At 41.9% G+C, this 23,371-nt stretch overlaps 2 protein-coding genes across 3 annotated transcripts in view; both read left to right on the top strand.

Annotated features, from left to right (window-relative positions):
* The window catches only part of capn15 (calpain 15), a 44,693-nt gene extending 34,636 nt beyond the window's left edge, over window positions 1-10,057 (top strand). For both annotated transcript variants that reach the window (XM_030077594.1, XM_030077593.1), the window contains exons 8-12: window positions 754-915; window positions 1,468-1,703; window positions 2,967-3,136; window positions 5,468-5,646; window positions 7,908-10,057. In XM_030077594.1, the coding sequence (XP_029933454.1) occupies window positions 754-915; window positions 1,468-1,703; window positions 2,967-3,136; window positions 5,468-5,646; window positions 7,908-8,085 (925 nt within the window). In that variant the 3' untranslated portion in view covers window positions 8,086-10,057. The remainder of the gene's footprint in view (window positions 1-753; window positions 916-1,467; window positions 1,704-2,966; window positions 3,137-5,467; window positions 5,647-7,907) is intronic.
* Window positions 10,058-14,794: 4,737 nt separating this feature from the next.
* LOC115378103 (putative protein MSS51 homolog, mitochondrial) lies at window positions 14,795-23,084 on the top strand. Its single transcript, XM_030078245.1, has 6 exons — window positions 14,795-14,952; window positions 15,669-15,818; window positions 17,561-17,685; window positions 17,826-18,389; window positions 21,346-21,439; window positions 22,877-23,084. Exons 1-6 carry the CDS (start codon window positions 14,795-14,797, stop codon window positions 23,082-23,084), a joined length of 1,299 nt encoding a protein of 432 aa, XP_029934105.1.
* The last annotated feature ends 287 nt before the right edge of the window (window positions 23,085-23,371 follow it).

Here is a 23,371-nt window from a genome sequence, read left to right as displayed (position 1 = left end):
TGTTTTATTTGGTGCTGTGTAGAATAATTTTCATTTATAGAGTGCTAATTGCCTAATTGATAGTCATATTGTCACACTGTCAACATACAACCACAGTCAGCACTGACAAACAGGCAGGTTTGCAAAATTTGAACTGATTTGTTTTGTTACTGAATGTTGAAATGGTAAATATCTAGCAATCCAGTGCCAAAGGAAGGATTAGTGATTTTTTGTTTGCACATAACAAACATATAAAGACTGGAGTTTATGGCCATAACATACACATGCTGTTATGTTTAAATTTAATATTTGGAGCTATATCTAGTTCTATGCTAAGAAGGACAGTGTGTACTAATTTCATTAAACAGTTAAACGTCTACAGAGAGAGTGAAAATAAATGCACACTGACACTGACACACACAGGCTTTAATGCTAAGTTGCTTTATATAGCCTTCATGACATTTTGAATCTTAACAGATTGCAAAAACCAAATGAGCAGACATGAGCAGGTTTCTGGTCTCTGTCACAACAACAATCTTAAAGATGAGCTAGGTGTAGGGATCACACATTCAATGACAAGGAGCATCACACTTTACAGAATATGTTTGGAATGGGGTTCATCAGCAGTCTCGCAATACTAAATTACAGAATGTTTTTACTATTATAATTTGTTGCCATTAGTTTCACTGCATTTTCCCCAGCCTTGTAAAGAGCGGTTTCTTCCTTTTGCCTCATCTCCTGTTCGTCTCCTCTCCTCCCTCCATCTTCCCTCAGGTACTTTGACTCGGTAGACATCTGTAAGATCCACTCAGACTGGCAAGAGGTGAGGCTACAGGGCTGCTTCCCCAGCAAGGCCAGCGGGCCAGTCACTGTCACAGCACTCACTGTACTGGAGAGGACAGCGCTGGAGTTCGCTCTGTTCCAGGAGGGAAGCAGGTAAACAAGTAGAGCGTGCACAGCTAGTATGGTGAACAAGTGCAGGACTGACAAAAACTTAGGGGAAAAGGGTACAGGTCGCACACTGTCAAAATAGCTCCAAAAAGAGGAGAATGTTTGTCAGGAGTGATCAAAATGTTTACCCTTTACAGTTAAATTCTTTGGGTAGCAGTTTTGACAGTGTGCAGACTCTACCTTTTTTTTCTTTGTTTGTTTTAGCTGCTGTATTGCTTCTGCCACACATAAGACGGCATTTAATAACAAAGACATTTACTAAGTCAATATCGCAATTTCGTTTTAAAAATGGAAAAAGCACTGAGCTTAATCTGTTTTCCCTCTATCCTTGTTGCTTCTTTCACCTCCTCTTCTTCCCTCCCCTCCTCCTCCTCTTCCTACACCTTCGTTGGCTGTCTCAATCCATCCCTGCTCTCTACCTCCCTCTTCCTCTCTCCCTCTCTCCATCTCCCTCCCTTATATGCCTTGTTTTCTCTGCCTCCCTGCCTCTCTTTTGTTTCTCTCTCTTTCCCTCTCTCCCTCTCTCTTCCTCCCTAGGCGTTCGGACACAGCCGACAGCCACCTGTTAGACCTGTGCATCATGGTGTTTCGCGCCTCCTTCGGCAGCGCCAACAAGCTGACACTGGGCCGCCTGTTAGCCCACAGCAAGCGGGCAGTAAAGAAGTTTGTTGGCTGCGACGTAATGCTGGAGCCTGGAGAGTACGCCGTCGTCTGCTGCGCCTTCAACCACTGGCAGATGAACGTCAGCGGGACAGGAGGGCCGCCCACACCCAGTAGGTGTACAGGCACAGCGTATACAAGCACTATAGACATTAACTGCAGTGGGAAAAACAGCATAGCTTTACTGCCTGCATTTGATGTTCTTTTTTATGTTCTCATGCATCATGAAATTTTCAAAACCCCATTAGATATTTATTTATTATTTATTTTCTCAGTGTTCATGTCTTAAATTGGCTGACAGTGTATAATAATGGATATTCTTTAGTAAATCTATTTGTTTAAGAAAGCATCTTTCTGAGTACCTTTGCATAGTCATACAGTATCAGTGCCAAATTGATGCACAATCCACATAGAAAAAGTCTATTTTCATTCCAGCTCAAAAATTCCCTGTATCGGCTGCCATATTGCAGTGAATTTTTCCCCTCTAAAATTGGTATCGGCCTGAAAAATCCCATATCAGTCGGCACTATTGAAGTACAGTTGTTAAGTATATGCTATAACAGCTGTGATTCAAACTCAGGTCGCCCACACAAGAAACTAATGTCTCCCAACAGTCCACCTAAGGAATCTATTTTGGTTTACATTTTCACTGACAGTGCTCCTCCACATTTACACAGAGGCAATAAATTTATAATGTGTGTGTGTATATATTTAGTTTGTCTGGACTCACAGTGCCAGTGAACACACGCATAGTGCATACAAACAGGCATCTGAAGCCTTGTACACATTCGAACTAGAGCCATATTGATATTATATCAAAATATTATATGAAACTGCTAAGTGTTATTTGCACCTGCTTGGCCATCATATCCTCATTACAAATGATTGTTCATCAAAAATCTCTTGTGTGTAAATATCATATGAAAGGATCAATAGTCATCCCTACAGTATTGCCACAATAACAATATTTAGTTATTCGTTCAAAAATATTTAGGCATTTGATTTTCATATCACAAATAAACACAGTATATTGAACAGTGATTAGAAAGGATGATCAGTGTCATACTAACAAAAACTAAAATGCTCAGATTTGCGAACAGTATTGTGTATTTGTTTACCTTGAGAAAATACTGGGCAAGCTGCCTCTCTGCTGCAGCTTCCCAGCATCACTTGAACTATTGGGGCAGGAATGGAAACTGTTTGTGAATAGCAGAATTACAAGCAACCTGCTGAAGAACAAGAGTAAAGAACAACAATGTAATACTGCCAGCTCATTTTTGAAAGCTTATGTAACAACTGAAATGTTAAACTTTCTGTTGAAATGTTAAACTGAAAACTTGGACTTTAAGATGAATTATTATTTTTATGCCTCTCAGTCTCAAGCCCTACCAGTGGTGCAGCACGGCGGCCAAGCCAGGACTTCCCCGGCTACATCCTGGCCATCTACAGCTCCCGCCAGGTGATGGTGGAGCAGGTGGAGGCCACAGCCACCACGCTGGCCGATGCCATCATCCTCCTGACCGAAAACAAAGGCGAGAGGCACGAGGTGAGACACACTCACTAACACGCATTTGTCAGTGACGACTGAGGACGAGTAAAGGGAATCATACCAAGTTATAGTTTTAAAAGTCATTCATTATTTCTTACTCGCCTGCTTTCACTTGCCCATTCACTCACCCAGACACACACAAACACACACACACACACACACACACTTTCACACTGTGATTTTTCTCAGCATAGGCACTCAAAAGCCATATAACACTTGCAACCCTCTCAACCATTTTGAGATTCCACTGTAGATTTTCTTTGCAGTGCCTCAAGTCTCATTCCTGCTTTTCCCGAGCACCTACGTGCACATAATTTCGCACACATACACGCACACACACACTGACACCCGAAGAAGCAAATTATTCTGTCTCTCCTGAACAGTGCTTTCCTGAAAGTGCTGTCATGTTGGCTGGTATTTCAGAGGATGATGGAGCTTTTTAAACACTAGAAATCAGCTATGTTAAATCATTCAGCTCTCCAACTTTCCAGGATTTCACCACTCACAGCAGGTGGGCCAAGAGCATCTGAGTACATAGCAGCCACTACAAGAGCTGGACTGTTTTAGTTTTGTTCTAGCTTTAGTCTGCTTTACAAAAACAGATGTATTCAGGGGTTAGCAAGCGATGGCAAAGAAAATCATGCCTTATGTCCACAAACGAGACTAATCTGTAGAACCTTATGTGTGTGCTGCCAGCACAGAAAGCAGCCGAGATACTGTCTCAGTAAAGAATAAATACTGAGTGGACTTCCACCTCTCTTAAAAGGAAATGTTTTGAAAAAGTACACATAATGGAAGATGTTATCAGGGCATTTCAGGTGACACGACAGCAGTTGAAGCAGGGAGGTAGCAGTAATACAGAGGCATTCACCATATTCCAATTACAGTCCCCAAACAGTGACAAGAGGCAGTACATGTGAGATGAAAGACGTCTAGACTTCAAAGAGAGTTGTTGTGGTGAGTGTAGTGTGGAGTGTTTGAAGGAAAAATCCGCCCTAAAACACTTAAGCAATGCACCTTACATTTTTGGGTCCATTTTGTTGGTAGGTGGTGTGTTATTTCAGTGGATGAATGGCCAATCATATATTCATAGCATGACAGCCGGGGCAGGGCAATACATCAGAACTGTATCTATCATGATATGAGACTGGATATCGTCTGGGATTTAGTAATAGTGTGATTTGGCATAAACATTGTCTTTTGTTGCTTGTAAACACTGCATTACAGTAAAGGGATCCAATTTCATGAACTTAGCTGTTACTATCATTTGCCTCTTCCTGCTGTGTCATCATATCCACATCGCTAATGATTATTTATCAAAATCACAGGGTGTAAATGTATTACAGCAGCACCAGGAGTCATCCCTGCAGTACTGTCAATTTATTGTTAATGAGGTATTTGGTCAGAAATATCATGATGGAGTGTGTTCATATTGCCCAGCCCCACATTACACTGAGTTATTTCTAATGCAGCCACAGTGCAGTTTGATAGAAACTGGCTGTCTAAAAAAAAAAAAAAAAAATCAAAAATAAACATCAGCTTTTTTCGACAGTCCCTCAGGATCAGAGAGCAAGAGCTTCTAGCTTTAGACTTATTTTGCAACGACCTTCAACAATCATAGAGGGAGGCCTCCATCGCAGAACAGGCAGATACACCAGTGTCTCTACTGACAGTTGCCTCAATTGACCAATTCATTGCAGTCACAAGATGTGCTGTGTTTTGAGTACGGCTCCTCTCCACCTACACCTCTAACCCTCAGCTGAATCCAATAAGTTAAGCCCTGTTCTCTGCGGGCTGTCAAGTCATTCTGGGACATGCAGGAAGTCAACTGAAGTAGACATAGATACACTAAGGCAAACTTAGGTGAGTTTACTAGAAAAATAAATCTTTATCCAAACATTTCACACGCACCTGCTGCAGTTCTCACTTTTACTAACAAAAGGCCAAGCCTACTGCCTTAGCACTGTTTTAACAAGTTTTATTACTCTTTAAACTGTTTTAATGAAGTGCTGCCAGGGTTTGAAGTCTGTTGTTTTTCTATTGCTTTTTATGTGGCTGTAAGACACCAGAAATCCCCCCAGGGGATCAATAAAGAATATGCATACCTACCGACCTACCTTCATCACAAAATGATTCTTTGAATGTATTAAACGTCAATGATTAGTGATCTATAAAATGTTTGAGTATTTGTGTGTTAGATTGTCCCTCTTTAAGCTGAATATAGATGCTGCATCCATGACTTAGGGCACATTTCTCTAATTTGTCTTGATTGCCCCATTTAATTATGTGTCTTTTCACATGCCTGTGTGTGTCTCTCTGTGTTTTCAGGGCCGTGAGGGCATGACATGCTACTACCTGACCCACGGCTGGGCGGGGCTCATCGTCGTGGTGGAGAACCGCCATCCCAAGTACTACCTCCACGTCTCCTGCGACTGCACTGACAGCTTCAACGTGGTGTCCACACGCGGCAGCCTCAAGACCATAGACAGTGTGCCCCCACTCCACAGGTACACACATTCTCACACACACAGATACACGCATAAATCCTAAATCAAAAGTCAACAGTGCTGCTGCTGTCTTGCAGCGGGTGTTGATAAAGCTATTTTGGATTAGTAGGAATAACCTGAATGGATAAAAGCCGAAGCGATCAAATGCTCTGGGAACATTTTGCACAGGTACAGCAAGCACCCACTCGCTTGCACAATTATATCTGTACACACACACACACACACACACACACAGATATACACTTACACTTACATAAACACAATGATCCCAGAGGATTAGTGCTCCATAGTTCCCTAATAATCTACCTTGGGCTGGGCTGCCAAAGCCCCTGAAACCGTATCCCACACCAGTAGTGGTCTGCATCAAAACACTGCTCTTTGTTGTTAAGTAGATTAAGGCACATACTTTACACTAGGAAAGTTTTAGTGGGTTTGATTCCACCTCTGACCTATAGTACTGAAAAGGTTACTCGGTTAATTTATCTGTTGATCAACATAAACCAATAATAATTTCGTTGTTTATAGAGTCAAAGTGCCAAATATTTTCTGATTAAAGCTTCTCCAAGATCACTGTGATGCTAAGATTTGCTTACTTTCCCCCATTCATTTATTTGTAAAATTTATACTTTGGGTTTTTTTGGCGGCTGGTCAGACTAAGGAAGCAGCTTGAAGCCATCACTTGGGACTCCGCCAACTCCCCATGAGCATTTTTCATTATTTTTTACACCTTATAAAGTAAGTAATTAATTTAATTAATCCAAAAAATAATGGATACATTAATAGAACATTAATATAATCATTAGTTACAGTCCTGCTGTCCTGTCGCTTTCTCCTATATACTGTCTGATAAAGTGAATTTTTTAAAGAAAAAGACTGATATGCATCTGGGAAATCAAGCGTGGTGGAGCTGTTCACGAGTCATTTGGTCTCTCTGAAGTAAGCATCGTTGGACATCTATGAATGTTTAAATTGTGCGCATACTGCACATAAATGTAAATTTACAACCTTGTTGCTTCACAGTTATGTCACCATAATCAGATACCGTCAAAGTCACCACGCACGAGGTCCATATTTATTTATTTATTTTTTGTATTCTGTATAAACTACATTATTTAAGTCTTACCAGTATTTCTACCCAAGTATGAAAAATTTCAGAATTTATTGCAGATAAATTTAATGAATTTCAGCTCATGAAAGGTTTGGGAGAGATACAAAAAGTCTGTAAAGATGCTGAATATATATGTCTTCTGTAAACCACCATCATTGCACGGATTTGGATGTTTTTGTTGTTGTTGTTGTTGTTGTTGTTGTGGATGATGATCTTCAGTCTTCATCTTTAGAATCATATAACCTTGTTGTTGTACACCAGCTGTACTATCAGCATACATTTTATGAAACGCTCCAAATCTTCAAACCCAGTCATGATGACTGCAAAAAATATCAGTCTTAAGTTATTTAGTCTCATTTTCAGTGTTTAAATCTTTTCTTACAACAAGTGAAGAAATCCAAGATTATCTCATCCAAGTTAGTTGGATGAGATTATCCCACTTTTTTCTAATGCTAATCAACTTCTTTCCAGAATTTTCTTTAAAGTGCCATTTTCTTGATCCTAGTAGGATGATTTGCCTTATTCTGCTTTTTTTTTTTTTTTTTTTTTCAAAATATTTATACTGGTTCCCAGAAAAAATCCTGAAACAATTAAAATGGAGTATCTTACTCCACTGGCAGATTTTTTTCACCTGTTGAAAGAAGTTTTAATTTTAACACTGAATAGGAGAATGGATAATTTCTTTGCATGGAGGTGTTTTTTTCTTTTTCTTTTTTTTGCTTTGTAAGGTCTTTAAAGGAATTTTGGCATAGGAATCCTGTATATCCTGTAACAGTGTAACACAGTCAAACACAGAAAGATTTTCTGAGGTTTTTTGCTGATCTGCACTGTTTTGCCTCATCTTGTTCTCAAAATAGACTCAAAAGGGGAAAACAACTGAAACTACTAAGAGTGCTGATTAATCATCTACTTGTCTGCCTCTCCAATGTTTGTTTTACCCATCTGTGGGTAAATTAGAAACCCAGATCAGTGGCTACGGGTAACTGTGCCCTACACAATGCAAGAATCCCATTGGTATGACTGCTATATCAACTGATTGATTTGTGCTCAATTAACCCTGACAGAGGCCTCACTGGCCCTAAAAGAAGGATACATCACTCAGATGGAGTCAATGAAAAATTCAGTTATTAATGCTCTTTGTCTCCCCCTGCAGGCAGGTGTTGGTGGTGCTGTCCCAGCTGGAGGGAAATGCCGGCTTCTCCATCACCCACCGCCTGGCTCACCGAAAAGCTGCCCAGGCCTCGCTGGGCGACTGGACCCCCACCAAGGCCACCCACAGCCCCCAGCTCACCCCGGACATCGATGGCCTACACCGGCCCAGGCCACTATGACCACCGCCTTCATCTCACACATACGCACAAACTCTAATAGAATAAAATATGGGGCCAGTGGGAAACAAGAAGCAGGGGCCGGCAGTGTGCAGCCCTGAAATATGGAGTGAGATGTGTGCTTGCGTGTGTGCATGTGTGTGTGTTTGGATGAACACACACCTGAATGTAGAGCATGAATGGGCAGAATTGATTTGCTCCCCTCCTCTTCCTCCATCGCTGAATGCTTCGCAGGCTTCATCCAGCCCGAGCATGCCCTGTTCCTTGCCAAGTGGATGTGCCATTTAGGGATTGGATGAGGGAAGCAGGCCACATGGCTTGATCAGGACTTGAAAAAAATAAATAAATTCTTTCACCCAGACCCCCTTACTCCAGTCATTTGAAGAGGCTTCAGTCCAAACATTATGGAATACTGGATGTTTTTCCCCATGTTGACCCTCCTTAATGCGAGCGCTGTATGTGGAACGGACACACACTCGGACGTCGACCCAGAGATTCTCTCTCTCTCCCATGTTTGGAGACCCTGAGCTTTTCACAGCTCAGGGTGGAGTGCTGTAACTACTGAGCCAATTTGCCGGCCCACACACCCTTTGAGCCAATCCCCTGCCTCGATTAGACACTTGACCCCGCCCTCCCTGCTGCCCTCAAGGCCTGCCCCTCAACCCCTCTAGTAGCTGCACCTGATCGGAGCTGTTGACTGCTGGTGGACAGCCGACAAAGTCAGAGACATTATTAAAGTTTAACCAACCCAGCCCTCAGTATGGTACTTAATGAGCCAAACCCAACTTTTACTCACAGTCATAATGTTTTTTTTTTTTTTTTTTTTTTTTTTTTTTTTTTTTTACTTAAACAATACACTTAACATTTTGTCAGAACTGATCTTGTTTTTTACACACATATTTGTTCATATTTGCTGTCCATATTTGTACATGATCAAGGTCATACATCCATAAGCCATCATCTGCACGGTACTGTCTGTCTGTCTCGGTTGTCTCCACTTCTCATCATCACCATGGTGCTGTCTAGCTCTCTCTCAAGCTCAGGACCAAACCCATGCTCTTGATTTATACAGCAAGCTGGACTGAAGAAAGCCTCCAGTTGATGTTTTGACAGTTGTACGGTGCCTGTATAGCAAAGTGTGGTGTGAGAGACAGTAGCTGGGATATCATCTTCTTGTATCTCTCTTGTTTCACCTACGTGTTCTGCTTACTAGCCAGGCTGTGGTGTGGGAGGTGCCAAGTCTGGTTGTCCTGTACAGAGCAGTTGTAGTCTCAACTGGTGAAAGGGGAGTTTGTCTTGTGAAATGCCCACATAGCTGCCCACCTTAGTATTTTCACAAACTTACTTTTAGCTTTTTTTTTATACAGGAAAAACAACCTCTGTACCTCCCTGTCTCTTTTTCTTCTCTCCCTCTCACTGTCACTCATTTTCACTCAGTCCCCTTTTGGGGCCGACACGCTGGAGGCAAGTTGTTATTTGACAAACTTTGTAGTTTACCTCTCAGGCAGACTAGCTTTTTTCATGCTGTCCAAGAGTGTCAGTTCATATCTTAGCACATAAATTCATGCTTAGGGAGCAACTCTCCTACACAGAGTCACTTAACGCTGCATCCCTCAACCTTGGATTGTGCAGTGGCTCCCTTGAATTTGTCTGTAAATAGACATCAGCATAGACAAAATAAAACAGAACTCTTGGGTACTGTTAATTCTGTTGTTAAGGTCAATGGATATTTTTCGACTTCTCACGTACTTTAACAAACAAGTTTGCCAGCATGTCAACTGAGCCTTCACTTTAGACTACTTAGGGAATGCTGGAGGAGGCACTGGCTGTTTGAACAGTGAGTTTGCCGTAGGGGAGCTCTTAAGAGGAGCTGCCGAGTTTGTTTTGGGAGGTGGGGGAGCGTTTTTGTTTGTTTGGGCGCATCACAAGCATCTGGACCGTCCTCCCACAAGGATACGCCAACAGCACATTAGAGAGAAAGATCATTGTGTAATAACAAATGAGCATTTTGTCAGACTTCATGCACACATCGAAAGAGAGAGAAGGGACCCGTGAGACTTGCTGCGGTGACACAGAATCTAGCTTGGTTCCCTTATAGTTTCTCTGGCTGTGTGTGCCATACGCACGGGGATGGTCAGGCCTTGGTGAGACATTGTGGTCTCAGAGGCAGGGCCCCTTGTCTCATCTGATTTCTCCAGTGTCAAAGAGCCATTTCTCAGATTTTAATAAGCATCTTTTAGCCTTCACCATAGCAACACCAATATTTTGTCAGAGAGGGGCACAGAGTGGAAAAGACTAACCTATGGTACGATTTTAACTGGATGAAGTGGGAGATTTTTTTAACTTCAAAGTTGATGTCTTACTGCTATATAGTGACATGGGGGAAACTTGAAAGCTGAAAAGCAAAATCCCTGCAGCACTCATAGAATGAATTTTTAGGGGTGATTTATAGTTTTTTTGCCCCTGTTTTTATGACATAAAGCTTTTTTTTTTAATCTGAACATACTAGTCCCCACACCCCCCCCCCCCCCCACCCCCTCCATGAGATGGTTGAGTGCAGTTCTTAAAACCAGCTACCTTGAGCTTAAACATGTGCTGCAACATGCATCATACAGTATGTCATGTGCTGACGTTGTTCCTTTTTGTCAGACTTGTCACCATTTGTGACAAATGGCAGCACTGTGTCACAATGCTTGCAGTCTTGCGCTGCATAACCATGCATACCATGACTGGTGTACTTCATGACACCTTCAGGACATTTTGTATGAAAACTACTACCGTGGTGTTGTCTGCTCAATGAAACGCAGCTGAAGTAACTGTAAATATGTTTTCCAAAGAAACTTACTGTGTAATGACCACTTTCGGATGTCTGTTCGTCTCCTGTGTGTGTGGTCGCAGCCACGTAGCTGTGAATTCAGACTGTCTAATTTATTTGTATAAAGGATTTTGATGAGGGGAGGAAGCTTGCAAGCCTGACGTCTAAAGGTAGCTGTAACACAAATGTGTGTGAGTCAGACGGTATACACATGTACATGAAAGTATTTGGTTGGATATTAAACCAACAGTGGACTCATGAATGACAAAAAAGAGGAATGTGGTAATTTATGGCTTTATTTTGATTGCCCAGTGGGACTAGCTTGACAAGAACTGAACCTGCACTGAAATACCTGCAACGTCGAGGCACCTCAAAATTCAGTGTCACGGCTGTTTCACTTTACATTTACATGTGCTTGATTTTTGTTTACACTATGTTTCTTTATCATAATTGTCCTTGTGGCCCTTGCTGGTGCCCTGTGAGTCCCTAACCCCTAACCCTCACGTTAAGTTGTGGTGGTGACTCTTCCTCACCTCAAGGGTGCCCCCTGCTGTCAAAGAGGCTACAGCCAGAGACACGAGTCTCAGTGGAACTGGTCATTCAGAGACAAACTGTCTGGTTTCTCTTCTTGTAAATTGTACAGACTGAACTAAATCCACCCAAAAAATCAGTAAATTGACCCTCTTTAAACTTGTAAAAAAAAAAAAAAAAAAGAAAGAAAGAAAGAAAAAAGAAAAGAAAAAAAGAAAGAAAGAAAAAAATAATAAAAAGTTTTAAAAAATCAAGCCTAGTGCTGACAAACAATAAAATTCTGAAAAGAATGTGATATATATTTTATTGATCCTTTTTTTGGGGGGGGCGGGGGGGGGGGGGGGTGATATGAATATATGTGTACAAACCTATGTATGTTAATTTTCAATCTCAGGTTCCGATGGACCAAATAAATTTTTTTTTTTATTAAAAGCAAGGCTTACTGTCATTATTTTCTTAGATAATTGAGAGAAGTGGACAGGCACACAGAATTACGTATTGCGTGAACAGCTGTTCATATTAAATGTTTGCTTTTGAAGCCCAGACACTGCAAGCATTAATTATTTCACAAGAAAAACATATAGGTCCCCTGAAAGGAGAGGGTAGTTGTGCTGTGTATTGAAAAAGAAGATTTTTTTCACATTATTTCCGCATCTCACAATCCTCTCAAACTCCTCTTCCTAGCTCCCAGTTTGAAACCTGGCATAATATACTGGTTTACTGCACTGGTCTGAATTTCAAAGAGCCATTTCTGATATGTTTGTTAACCTTGCTACCTTGTTCTTTTTCATGCCTTAGCCTATGATGTGCCTCCTCTCTCTCTCTTCCCAACAGAGTGTGTTTTGGCAGAATCGAGGGTTTCTATTATCTTATCCCTAGTGTGTGTGTGTGTCGTTGGGGCAGGGCCAGAGCACCATGGCAGCGTGGGGACGTGCAGAAACTGATTGAACTAACAGGATAGATAACTCCATGTGACTGGCCCCCAAGACCCTGATGACCATCACAGCCACCCCTCTTCACTCCTCCCTGTTTGAATCTCCACCTCTCGCCCCACCCCTACTTCCCAAACCCAACCCTTACTCTTGTCCTCCTATCCCCTCCTTTCTTCCTCTACCCCCACCTTCCTCCAAGCCAAACCCTACTCAACCCCATCCAGCTCCCAGCTGCCTCTCTAAGCCTCTACCCCCCATCACTAGTCTCTCCTTCAACCTCAGATGCCAGGAACACTTCACAGATGAGGCAACAAAATCAGCCCCCCAACTGATAGGTTGTCAAGTTTTACTGTTCTACCAGCAGACACGCCACCCAGCTTGCATCAGGTGGTGGCATTGCTCTAAACCAGCCATTTGACCTGTCAATCACGTTGTCCCATCCTGCACTGAGAAAGTGAGACCAAGAAACCCCAGAATCTTCTAGAAGGCATTCTCCCTGTCTGGAAGCAAAGGTATGACTGAACTGTTACTGAAATATCTGTCTTGTCTTGGTGCTGTGACATACCTTTGTCAACTTTTTAGACTTGAGTGGTCAATTTTTTTATATGCAGTACGGCAAGACAAGGACGAAACTGTGATAATACTGCAGACAGATAGTCTTTTGCATGTGAGGAAGTTAACAGTGTTCTGGTCAGATATGTGAGGAGTGAAAATTAAAACCTGGTCTCTCGTGGGAAATCTGTTCATTTCCACTTATGCCCCCTCAGTGCCCCGTAGATATGAGGGAACTAATTTGATATAGGCCTTTCAATTTGTCTCGAGACAAGATAAGGACAATCATTCCTCAGAAACACTTTCATATGAAATTGAAAAGATACAGACTTCCTCAACGTAGCACAGCACTTGTTTGGATGTAAAAGTCTGAAATGAAGATCATTCAGAGTGCAATAGAGTCTCTCAATGTGATAAAGTAATGCACTTTATTGTGCAGTTCTGTGGTTAAGAATAGAGCTTAATTGAAGTGAAACTGCACGGTGCTGAATGCAGTTTGGCATGCTTTCAAGGCAAGGCTAGACAGGGTTTTGGGACTTCTGGGTCTATAGACATGTAGGAAAAACATTGGTGTAAATTTAGAATACAAACAATAATAAGCTACCCCATCTTATGTTATTACTCTTGTCCTCTATGCAAACTATTTCATGTGGTTGTTTGGAAAAGCACTATTATTAGTATTATTGTTGTTTTTGTTGTTGTTAAAATCATTATTGTCAGTATTATTATTACATGTAGAGATGCAGTATTTTAAATTATGTAGAGATGCAGTATTTTAAATCAGTAAGAGTGTGGTAAATAAGAATATGATGAAAGCAGATGGGCTAAATAGAGCTATGCACCACCAGCAGTTGGTCATCTTTCTTCCCCCTCTTTTTTTCCCCTAGTCAGGCCAAGTAAATAAATCGTGTGACATCACCACACCATTAATGCAAGTGCTGGTTGTGGGACGGGGATGAGGGGAGGGAGCAGGGCGGTTCGGTCGGGGGGATTTGTGTCAAGGGCACAACAAGGCACCTCCGGGGGCTTACCTAATGGAGACTCCACTTCTCTGAGATTTGGTGATCCTCTTGTTGTTAAGGGAACCCCTGTCATCAGGGCAAAGTGCCAGATTAAATGTGTATGTCTTTGTATTTATGAATAGAGGCATGCCTGATCTTTAGTCCGTGGTCTCCCCTACCACTTCACGCAGTCTCCATTACATGCAGTTATGCTGAGAAGAAATACCCCTGTCTGCACTGAGCATTACCACAATTTAGAACAGGAAGGCATCCGTTACCATCTCAGCCTCGCCTCTGCTTCTATGTATAGTGCTGTATATCACGTCACTGCTGTCAGGGGGAAATCAATTTTGTATTTGCAAAATGACACCTTTCAGGAATTTGGAAAGATGACCTTGCTTATATATTCATCAGCATGCATTTTTGGACTGTCATTATTGAGTTTGAATGGTTTAATGAGCCATGTGGTCAGGGAACTTGAAATCACTGTTCTTAGTGCAGTGTGCAATTTGGGTGTGAAATTGAGTGGTTGTCATACCTCTGAGTAACTTGGAACAAAGGCCATATTTCCAGCCCCATTTCTAATCATTTGGTCTTTTCATGTGTCAGATGGTCAGTCTCACGCATCCCAGTGACTCTGCTCTCTGTCATTGAGCTGATGCATAGAGACAAGAAAAAACACAGTGCAAACCAACTGTATAATACAATGTTATAGCATGTATGTGAGTTTGATCTCTTGAATGTACCATTGACTGTCATCGCTCTCTTGTGTATTATCACAAGTTGTGATCAAACTAAATGTCTCCAAGCCTTTTCTAATAGTGCTACATTCTAACAAGAGCTCAAACATTGTTTTCCTAGTGGAAATCAAAGGCGACAATATGGCATCCCAGATCCCAGCACTCCCACAATCCTTCACTCCTGGGCCTGATACCGTCTTCTCTGACCAGTCTGGCTTCTATTCCCTGGATTCCAATGTGCCTGGGCTTTCTAAGGTCATCCTCAACAAGCTCAACATGAAGGACTATGGAGAATACAGGTATAATGCTCACTGATCCTGACAACAGCCTGTGTAAAACCTGATGTGTTGTATGCTCAAATCTCTTTTCCAGCCCCCCTGCCAAATTTACAATTTGATGTGGAACCAGGCCAAATAGAGGGGTGTAATAATTAATTCATTGCATTCAAGCATCGATAATAAAACTCTGCCAATTCAACTGCGTCAATTGCTAACTAAAATAAACAGAATAAATCGCTTTGACATCAGCCTGAATATGTCGTAAATTATTTTAATCAAGTCATTCACAATTGTTAAACAAAAACAATGAACTTTTTAGTGACCTAACAGAATACCTAGAATTGCAACTGTTTGTCATTTATGTTTTTATTTTAGAATACATGATGCTTAAATCATTCCTTTACCAATGTTTTTACATTTCAGAAGAAAAATGATATTGCTACATAATTGCACATGTTTATTTAAAGAATATAAAATTTTTGCTAAAAGTTCAGAATCAAATCTTAAATTGTGGTTTACTGGATTTGAATTGAACCATTCCCCAAAAAAGACAAATTGTTGTTAAACTGAATCACCGTCCACTGAAATGTGAATCAGTTTGAATCTCTGTTAAAAGAAAGAGTTGCACCCCTAAAGCCAAGGTCATGCAGCACCACATGTTATCTGCTTCTTTTAAATGTGTTTGTATATTCCTTAACACGGATTGTGCTTGGTGAACGGTCTCTGCTGTTGATCAGGGCGGCTGTCGAAGGGAAGACTAAAGGAATCTCATTCCGCAACTACAAGGAAATGTTCCAGAAGATGGAAGAGACCTTCAAGTTCTGCACCGGCTGCAACAAACTGCCTGAGCATCTCTCTGATGGACAGACTCTCAAACGCTGTGTGAAGTGAGTGAAAAGCCAACAGTGATGGGTTGAAACCTGCTTGAGAATGGCACGGTGGATTACTGCCACACTTAAGTATTCAAGCATTAAACCTCACTTAATATAGTAACTGAAAACCACACTATTTTAGGGAATTGTCAACTATACCAATCTGTGGCCAGCCCTGTCACCATCCAGTCCAAACATTGTTTTGGTCTGTTGTCTAATAGCTGTCATGTGTGAAGCATTACCAGTTGTCGTTGTATCAGCAGCAAAATGATAGGACACAAAGGTGTGGACAACTCAGCGGCAGTGGACTATAGCCAATGGCAAATATAGCTAAGCCTCCTGACTCTGATTTATCTCTCCATAGCTCTCTCCAGTTTATTAAGAAGGTAAAAATGTGCAGCTTAATGTGGGTCATAATGGCACATCCAGGCAGAATATATTTGCATGTAAGGAATGTATTGAGAATAGGGGTTACTGTGCAGAATAATGTAACACTTATTGAGTACTTTTTCATTTGGACAGGCATTGTTTATGAGCTTCTCCTTTACCCCTTGGTCTCTCCCAGACTCTCTCTCTCTCTCTCTCTCTCTCTCTCTCTCTCTCTCTCTCTCTCTCCCTCTCTCTCTCTCTCTTTCTCTCTCTCTCTAGTTCTCTCTCAGTTTCTCATGCACACTCAAACACACACTGATTGTACCTCCCCGTGAAACTCTCAGCTGCCACAGCCTCTCTCAGAAAAGATAACACTTGCAGCGACTTATATGCAGGCAGAAAGCAAGAACTGCTGACATACAGCACCGGTGAAACCCTCTTAGCGGGTTTCAGGACCTTTGCCATCTAAGAATTATCACCAAAAGTCCCTGGTGACTTTCAAACAACCACTTAATTCATGGTGTGATTCATAATATTCTGTTTATCACTCTTTGGACTTTGGCAGCTTTGACAAAGTGTTGTTTATTTTGACTTCCAAATGCATCTCTGTTTTCCACACCTTGTTTTGGCTCACTTTGTCCAGTTGTGAAGGATTCATGAAGGATTAGTGGGCCCAAAGTGTACTATGACAGAACACCGCACCTGATAAATGGCTCTATGTAAATCTGAAGGCCCCCAGGGCGAGCGGATGAAAGGTGTATTGTAAGTATTATAGTCCCAAAAAACGCAGACTGGCACTGCCTCTCAGACCTCTAATCCACTACATTACCTCACCACCTAAACTGTGTGGCCACACAAAAGACCACATGCATACAAAGAGGTTGTATAATCAGTAATAAATTCCAGCTTCACTTCTGCAGCTTAGGTTCCTGCCATGGCTATTGCCAGCTGTAGTCTACAGCCGCACAGAACTCAACGCAGTCTTATATGTGACTGAATGAGAAGGTCACATGTGAAGATAGGGTCTAGAGAAATGCAATATACTATTTATATCCTGGCACAAACAAGACATTCTAGCCTGGGATGTGATATTAAAAGGTGCTATCTAGATCAGCATATTATGTATAGTTGGAGTGAAACTGATGCCCCCATAAAGGATTTCATCATGGTCTTCATGCAGTAGGTGATTGGTTTTAATGCTCTGTTTTTCATTGAATGTCTGAAAAAATCCTTCCTCTACCTGGAAAGTATTGTCTAACACTGGCCACTCTAATGCATGCCTCTTAAAGTTAAGCTTCGCCTTGCCTTTTGTCTTTCCACCTCAGCTTCTCTGTATCTCTTTCTGCATCTCTCTTTCTTTTTGTCTCTCTCCATCTCTCTTTGTATAGGTGCTTGAATGTGTACTACTGCTCAAAAGACTGTCAGCGAAATGACTGGCCTCTGCATAAAAAGGTCTGCAAAAAGCTGCGTCTGGTGGCCATTGACAGGCTAGTGGAGTGGCTGATGTTCACAGGTGACAAATAAAAAGCCATACCACTGACCCAGAAACGCCTCAATAGCTGTTTTCATCTTTAGCTTAATAAAGATATGGTAATACATCAGTACCATATAGGTAGGTACATAGGTAATACATTCAGTCTATTACCCAAACAGGAGACCTCCCAATCCCCACTGAGAAGTGGTCCAAGCCAGTCACTGAGGTGAAGAGCTGGGACGACTGGGTCCCCATGCAAGGAGACCTTGTACATCATCTGGATTCCATCTTATCCAGCGCCAACATGGCAAACCTGTGGAAGAACACCAGCAGGCCCAGGCCAGAGGATGCAGACCTGAGGGAATCTATATGGCGGATTCAGAGCGAGTTCCTCTCTCGAGTTCTCACAGTTGGCATGGCCATGCGACACTTTAGACTTGACCCATATGCTAAACCCCTTACTATTCACATAGCAGGAGCATCCCTCAATGAGACCATGGGAGCCAGGATGACGGACTACGATGAGCTGAACCGCATGTTCCCTGGGCATCAGGGTCTGGAGGTTGTCATGGTGGGACCTGAAGTAGTGGATGGTCCCATCATGAGGCCTCCTCTTAAGGCATTTGGCCCCAGACAGAGGGTCTACATCAGTGCCTACAAGGGCCTGTACCACCAGTTCTGGGAGGATGTGGTGGAAAACGAGGAAGCAGCTAAGCCAGACCTGGTGGTTGGATTTCATCCTGGTGTGTACCAATGAATGAACAAACAAATGAGGTTGTAATGTAATTGTGTAAGCACTGATAGCTTGAAGAGGTTGTGTTTGAAGGTCGTATGCCTCAAAAAGGTTTAGCTTAAGTGATAAAGACCATGCTGATCGCTGCAGTCACTGCAGCTATAAATAACTCTAACTCTACTGACCAGCTTGTCTCTCCCTCCATGCCATCTTGACGGGGAAGGTTAACTTCCTAGATCTGGGCTTTTCATTTGGACCAGGCTTTTTTCAGGCACCTGGGTGATTCATGGGAGCAGCTGAGGCAGAGTTTGGTTTCTGAGTGCCAGATTCAGCCTAATGTCGGAAGGTTGCCCTGCTGCTAGGAGGGTCTCAGCTCTCGCTTTGGGATCTTGCTGGCTCTGTATAACTGACTTCGAGCCCCAATTATCTGCCAAATTATCCGCTTAAAACATTCCCACCAAGTCACGCCCATTTGATCCTGGGCCTATCCTATGCCCATGCTTAGCCTGAGAACACAGTTCATGAGTTTTTTTGTTTGTTTGTTTGTTTGTTTGTTTGTTTTTTGGCTGACTTTCAAATCCAGTTAATCTCTTCCCTGATTTAGAATGGGGAAGTGTAAAACTATATAGAAGACCTATCACCAATTATTATTGCTGTAATTATTGCTATATTATTGCTGTTCTTTCTGATGCTAATATTATTTTTAGTATTTGTGATGGTGGTGACTTTTATAATTGACTGATGATTGTTAACTGACTGTCACTTTGTTTACCCTCAGATGGGTGTTAGGGGATAGGTATTGAATTGAGGTCACAGTCCAGTACCTCATTAAATTGCCACTAAAACTCTACACCTCCCAAACCACAAGGCATTGACCATGTGTTCTGACCCTCTAACCTGTTAAGTGGCAGTAAAGCCCCCACCCAACTGCACCCCTAACCCCAGGCTCAGTTATCACTGCAGGCTCCACTGGAGCTAAATATACAGGAATCAGTCATCCTCTGAGTAAACTGCCTGAGAGCTTGGCTACATTTCATACTGCAAACCTGGCAAAGCACTGCATTATGACACTGTTTAAGTGATAGGAGAGCAGGCAGCATTAAGAGAGGAATGGAAAACAAGGTGTGTTTTTGTGTGAGAGAGTTTGTGTGTGATAGACAGAGAACAGAGAGAGGGAGTGAGAGAGAACAGTGAAAAGAGGTAGATATTCTGGGACAGAGAGTAAGAGTGGGGAAATTGGGAGACTTTGACCTTTGAGAAGGAGAAGGGGAAAGTGGAGTGACTCCACTGCCAACTCCTCCAAGACACTGGATGGATAAGGGCCCAGTGACATCATCTGAGCAAAGATAGATCACTGAAAGCAAGTGCTCATAAAATACAAACAAAACACCCCTCCCTTCATGTCTGCCATTAACGTAATGAGAAATTCAGAGTACCCCCACTTTACCCAATTACTGGATGCTGTTCTATCAGGGACATATTTGTTCCTTAAAACAATGTTTCTTGACAATGGAACAATGCATGTCTGTGGTTATATTTATCTATGCCCCAAATTCAGACTGGAGCCAGGCAGTTATTGCAGTCATTAAATGACAGGGGGTGGTGTCTCCTTGTCACCTTATCTCCTCAAGGTCTAAATACCTAAACACTAATTCTGTGTTAAATGTTTTATTGTGATGGGAATTGTAACCTCGGGGATGTGTGCATCACAACATTTGCATTATTCAGATGCAAATCCATCCTTTCTGCGGTTTGTGTTCTCTGGAAAGAAAGCAGCAGGCGGAGGATAACATGATACTGTCTGTGTGCCAATATCATGGGGCCTACAATTCCTCTGCCTCTGTGGCATGCTCTGAACACCCTCCCACTCCCAAATATACAGACACACACATCAGTATATAGAGTACTGTGCGGAACAGCTGAACTTATAACAACTTTATAGCCTCCTAAGTCTTACCCTGCATTTTTCTCATACATATATTTTTCCATAGCGCTTTTTAAAATTCATTGTATCATTGCATCACCTCTATTATGGCCAAACTAAATGAAACACTTTCTGCTGTTTCGATATTTTCTTACTCAAGGACATTTTGGACACGTGAAGGTTAGCTCCCCATTCACTACTCCCCAGCTGCTCAGAAAACAAGTACTTTTGACATAAACAAGCACCCATTACATTCCCAGAGTCAGGCAGAAGTGATATAGCATATGCTAAAGGATTATATACCCATCCCATTTTAAAAATAGCTTGATATGATAATCACTTTAACTGTATGAGAATATCACCTTGAATTTTCAATCTGTTTAGAACAAGTCAGTCTGAGTTAAAACTATCTCCAGTCCAGCTGCAGTGCTAATATGAGGTCAGTTTGTTTGGATGGGATGAGATTAACTGGGTCCTATTGGCTGAATGCAAACACTGTCAGCAGCATGTGTAGAAAATAATATATCCCAGTTGGAAAGACATGGTCAGCTGGTCACAATAGATCGAGGGTGTAATCGAACTTAATCCCTGTAATCCTTTGCCTTATTGAGGAAAAGGTCTTGACCCTTTTTCTGTCAATCTGCAGGAAATGGCATCATGAGAAACAGACAGTTCAGTGGGCACTACTCTGCCGTTCAGCTTTTCAGAGGAGTAGGTGTGCTGCAAGAGTGGCTCTCAAAGTGGTTAACAAGCACTGGATCAAATGAAAAATTCATTACCTGCACTGTTTTATTTACCAATTAGCAGTATTAAACTCTGAATGGAGGATTAGCGCTGGGATCATACAGTGGGTTTCATACTGTTAACGTTCCACTTTCAGACTGTAACACCATTTTGTTCTCATTCATTATTATCTAAATGGCATTGTTTTCTCTGTTTACATCTAGTATTTTAAGTGGCTTTTGTAATGAAATCTGTGGATTTGTGTATCATAATACTGATATGAGTTCACCGTAATAATTTTACATGTTTTTTTGCCCAGGGTTTCATGCCAACCAGGGTCTGGTAGAAGGCTGGCTGCCCACCCTCCTGCTGCTCAGGGACTATGAGATCCCCTCCTTCTTCACCATGTACAAGTAGGTCACATAATACTAAAAATTGCTTGTTTCTCATTTCATAGAGGTGATAATAAAAGTCCTTGGCCTCTGCGCCTTAGGGAATATTGAAATTCTGCATGCCAGAATGACCTGTTTGATGCCTACAACATCTTGAACTCACTTTATATGCCATCTGCTGTCAAGCATCTTAGCATCCATCGGTGGATTTTACCCAGAATTACAGTTAATGCGTCACATTTAATTGCTTGAGTTTTCATGTATTGCTGTTGTGGTTTGTGCTGTGTGCTTCCAGTGCTTTCAGTTCTTGTCTGCTTTTCACCAGCCTCTGTCTTTTTGAGGAAAGAGTTTTAAGAGCCGTACTATTGATTGATTTACTGATTGACTGCCACCACCACACCTGATCATACCCCTCCCCCAAGTGTTATTATTCATAGAGAAACAGATGAGATTGTTAATATCAGTCCTAAAACTTATTAGAATAACATTGGAAAATAGTCACAGCTGTCTATATATGTTGCCAAAAAAGATTTTAGAGGACCTTCAGGGCCTTCCAAGGGGTCCTCAGCAAAATGAGGACCCCTCACTTTAATGTCACTATAATTTAATTTACTAGAAATTGTTACCATACTGTAAAAAGTGTTCATTTTAACATTATGTTTTAATCCCACCATTGTGATTACATGTGTAAATGCTCAAGCATGGTTTCTCAACAATTACATACATAAATCAAACCAAAATATATTTTCAATTTAGTGTCCCTTGGGCAAAATATTTTCAAATGGGGCGTCTGTGTCTTAATGAAAGTCAAAAAGCAAAAAAAAGTTTGAAGACCCCTGCTTTAGTCCATTTGTTGAACAGAAGAATCTGTCCATCCTCATCTTTCTGTGTTGTCGTATAAGAGAGGTCATCCTACTCTACTGTTACTGTTTCACCATGCGCTCCATCACAAGCAGGCACAGATCCCTTAAAAAAAAAAAAAAAACATGCACACACACATCCACCCTACTCGTCACCTACCTGACCTCATCATCTGAACTGTCAATCAGAAGGCACTTATCATAGCTCATGACCCAGACCAACCACTCGATTACCGCTTCTCACTCCTCCCCTCTGCCTGCCAATGCCAGCCTCTCTTTTGTAAGAAGGCCAAGTTCAAGAAAAGCTTTAATCCCCCTGTTATGCACACTCTCAACAACCTCTCCCTCTGCACAGGAACTTGATCACGTCCTGACATTATTGATGTTGTTCCTTTGTTGATCTTGTTCTTCTGTTGATCCTATTCATCTGTAATTAGTGTCAAGCTGTTTGTTGTGAATGGCTGTTGTAACTATTCTTTGAATGGGTGTGTAAATGTTTTATGCTTTTTTTTCCCCCTGTGCAGCGGTTGTGAATGTTCCTCTGGAGTATTAAAAAAAAATTAAACTAACATGATTCATTGTCTCTCTGTCCCTACAGTGAGATGGAGCTCAAGTACTCGCTGCAAATCCTGCTGGAGCTGGAGATGCATATCAGGGGCAGTGGACCCAATCCATTCGCCTCACAGAAACCGGAGCAGGTCCAGGCCTGTCCCAACAAAAACCCCGTCTACTGCAACTCCCACTATCTGAGTTTCCAGGGACTGCTGCCACGAGAAGAGTTTAATGGGCTCGGTCCAGACAACTGAGACATGAACAAACTCTAGGGGAGCCATATTAAGGAATATCCAGCCTGTTTGGGGTTCAAGTCTGCCACACTCCCATCCTTTAGAGCCTTGTTTTTCAAAGTGCCGTCCGATGACTGCCAGAGATCCTTGAGGGGGTCCCAGCAGTCCCTCGGGGATGAACTTTGCTCAGCCTTGCTGCTAGTTTGACATTATTGCTCATTTTGATAACACATTTCACTCCACAGAGAAGACGCTATTCTAAAACTTCACTGCTGCAATATAAAATCTACTTCTAATTAAAGTCTTCT

The sequence above is a fragment of the Myripristis murdjan genome, chromosome 19, assembly GCF_902150065.1.
Source record: "Myripristis murdjan chromosome 19, fMyrMur1.1, whole genome shotgun sequence".
Classification (NCBI taxonomy): Eukaryota; Metazoa; Chordata; class Actinopteri; order Holocentriformes; family Holocentridae; genus Myripristis; species Myripristis murdjan.
Note: the sequence above shows the minus strand (reverse complement) of the source record. Positions and strands in the feature narration are given on the sequence as shown.

Excerpts from the sequence above, each read along its gene's own strand:
- LOC115378103 (XM_030078245.1), top strand. The coding sequence starts at position 14,795 with ATGGCATCCCAGATCCCAGCACTCCCACAATCCTTCACTCCTGGGCCT. Across the intron at positions 14,953-15,668 it reads AAGGACTATGGAGAATACAG|GGCGGCTGTCGAAGGGAAGA; the intron begins GTATAATGCTCA and ends GCTGTTGATCAG. Across the intron at positions 18,390-21,345 it reads GGTGGTTGGATTTCATCCTG|GGTTTCATGCCAACCAGGGT; the intron begins GTGTGTACCAAT and ends TTTTTTGCCCAG.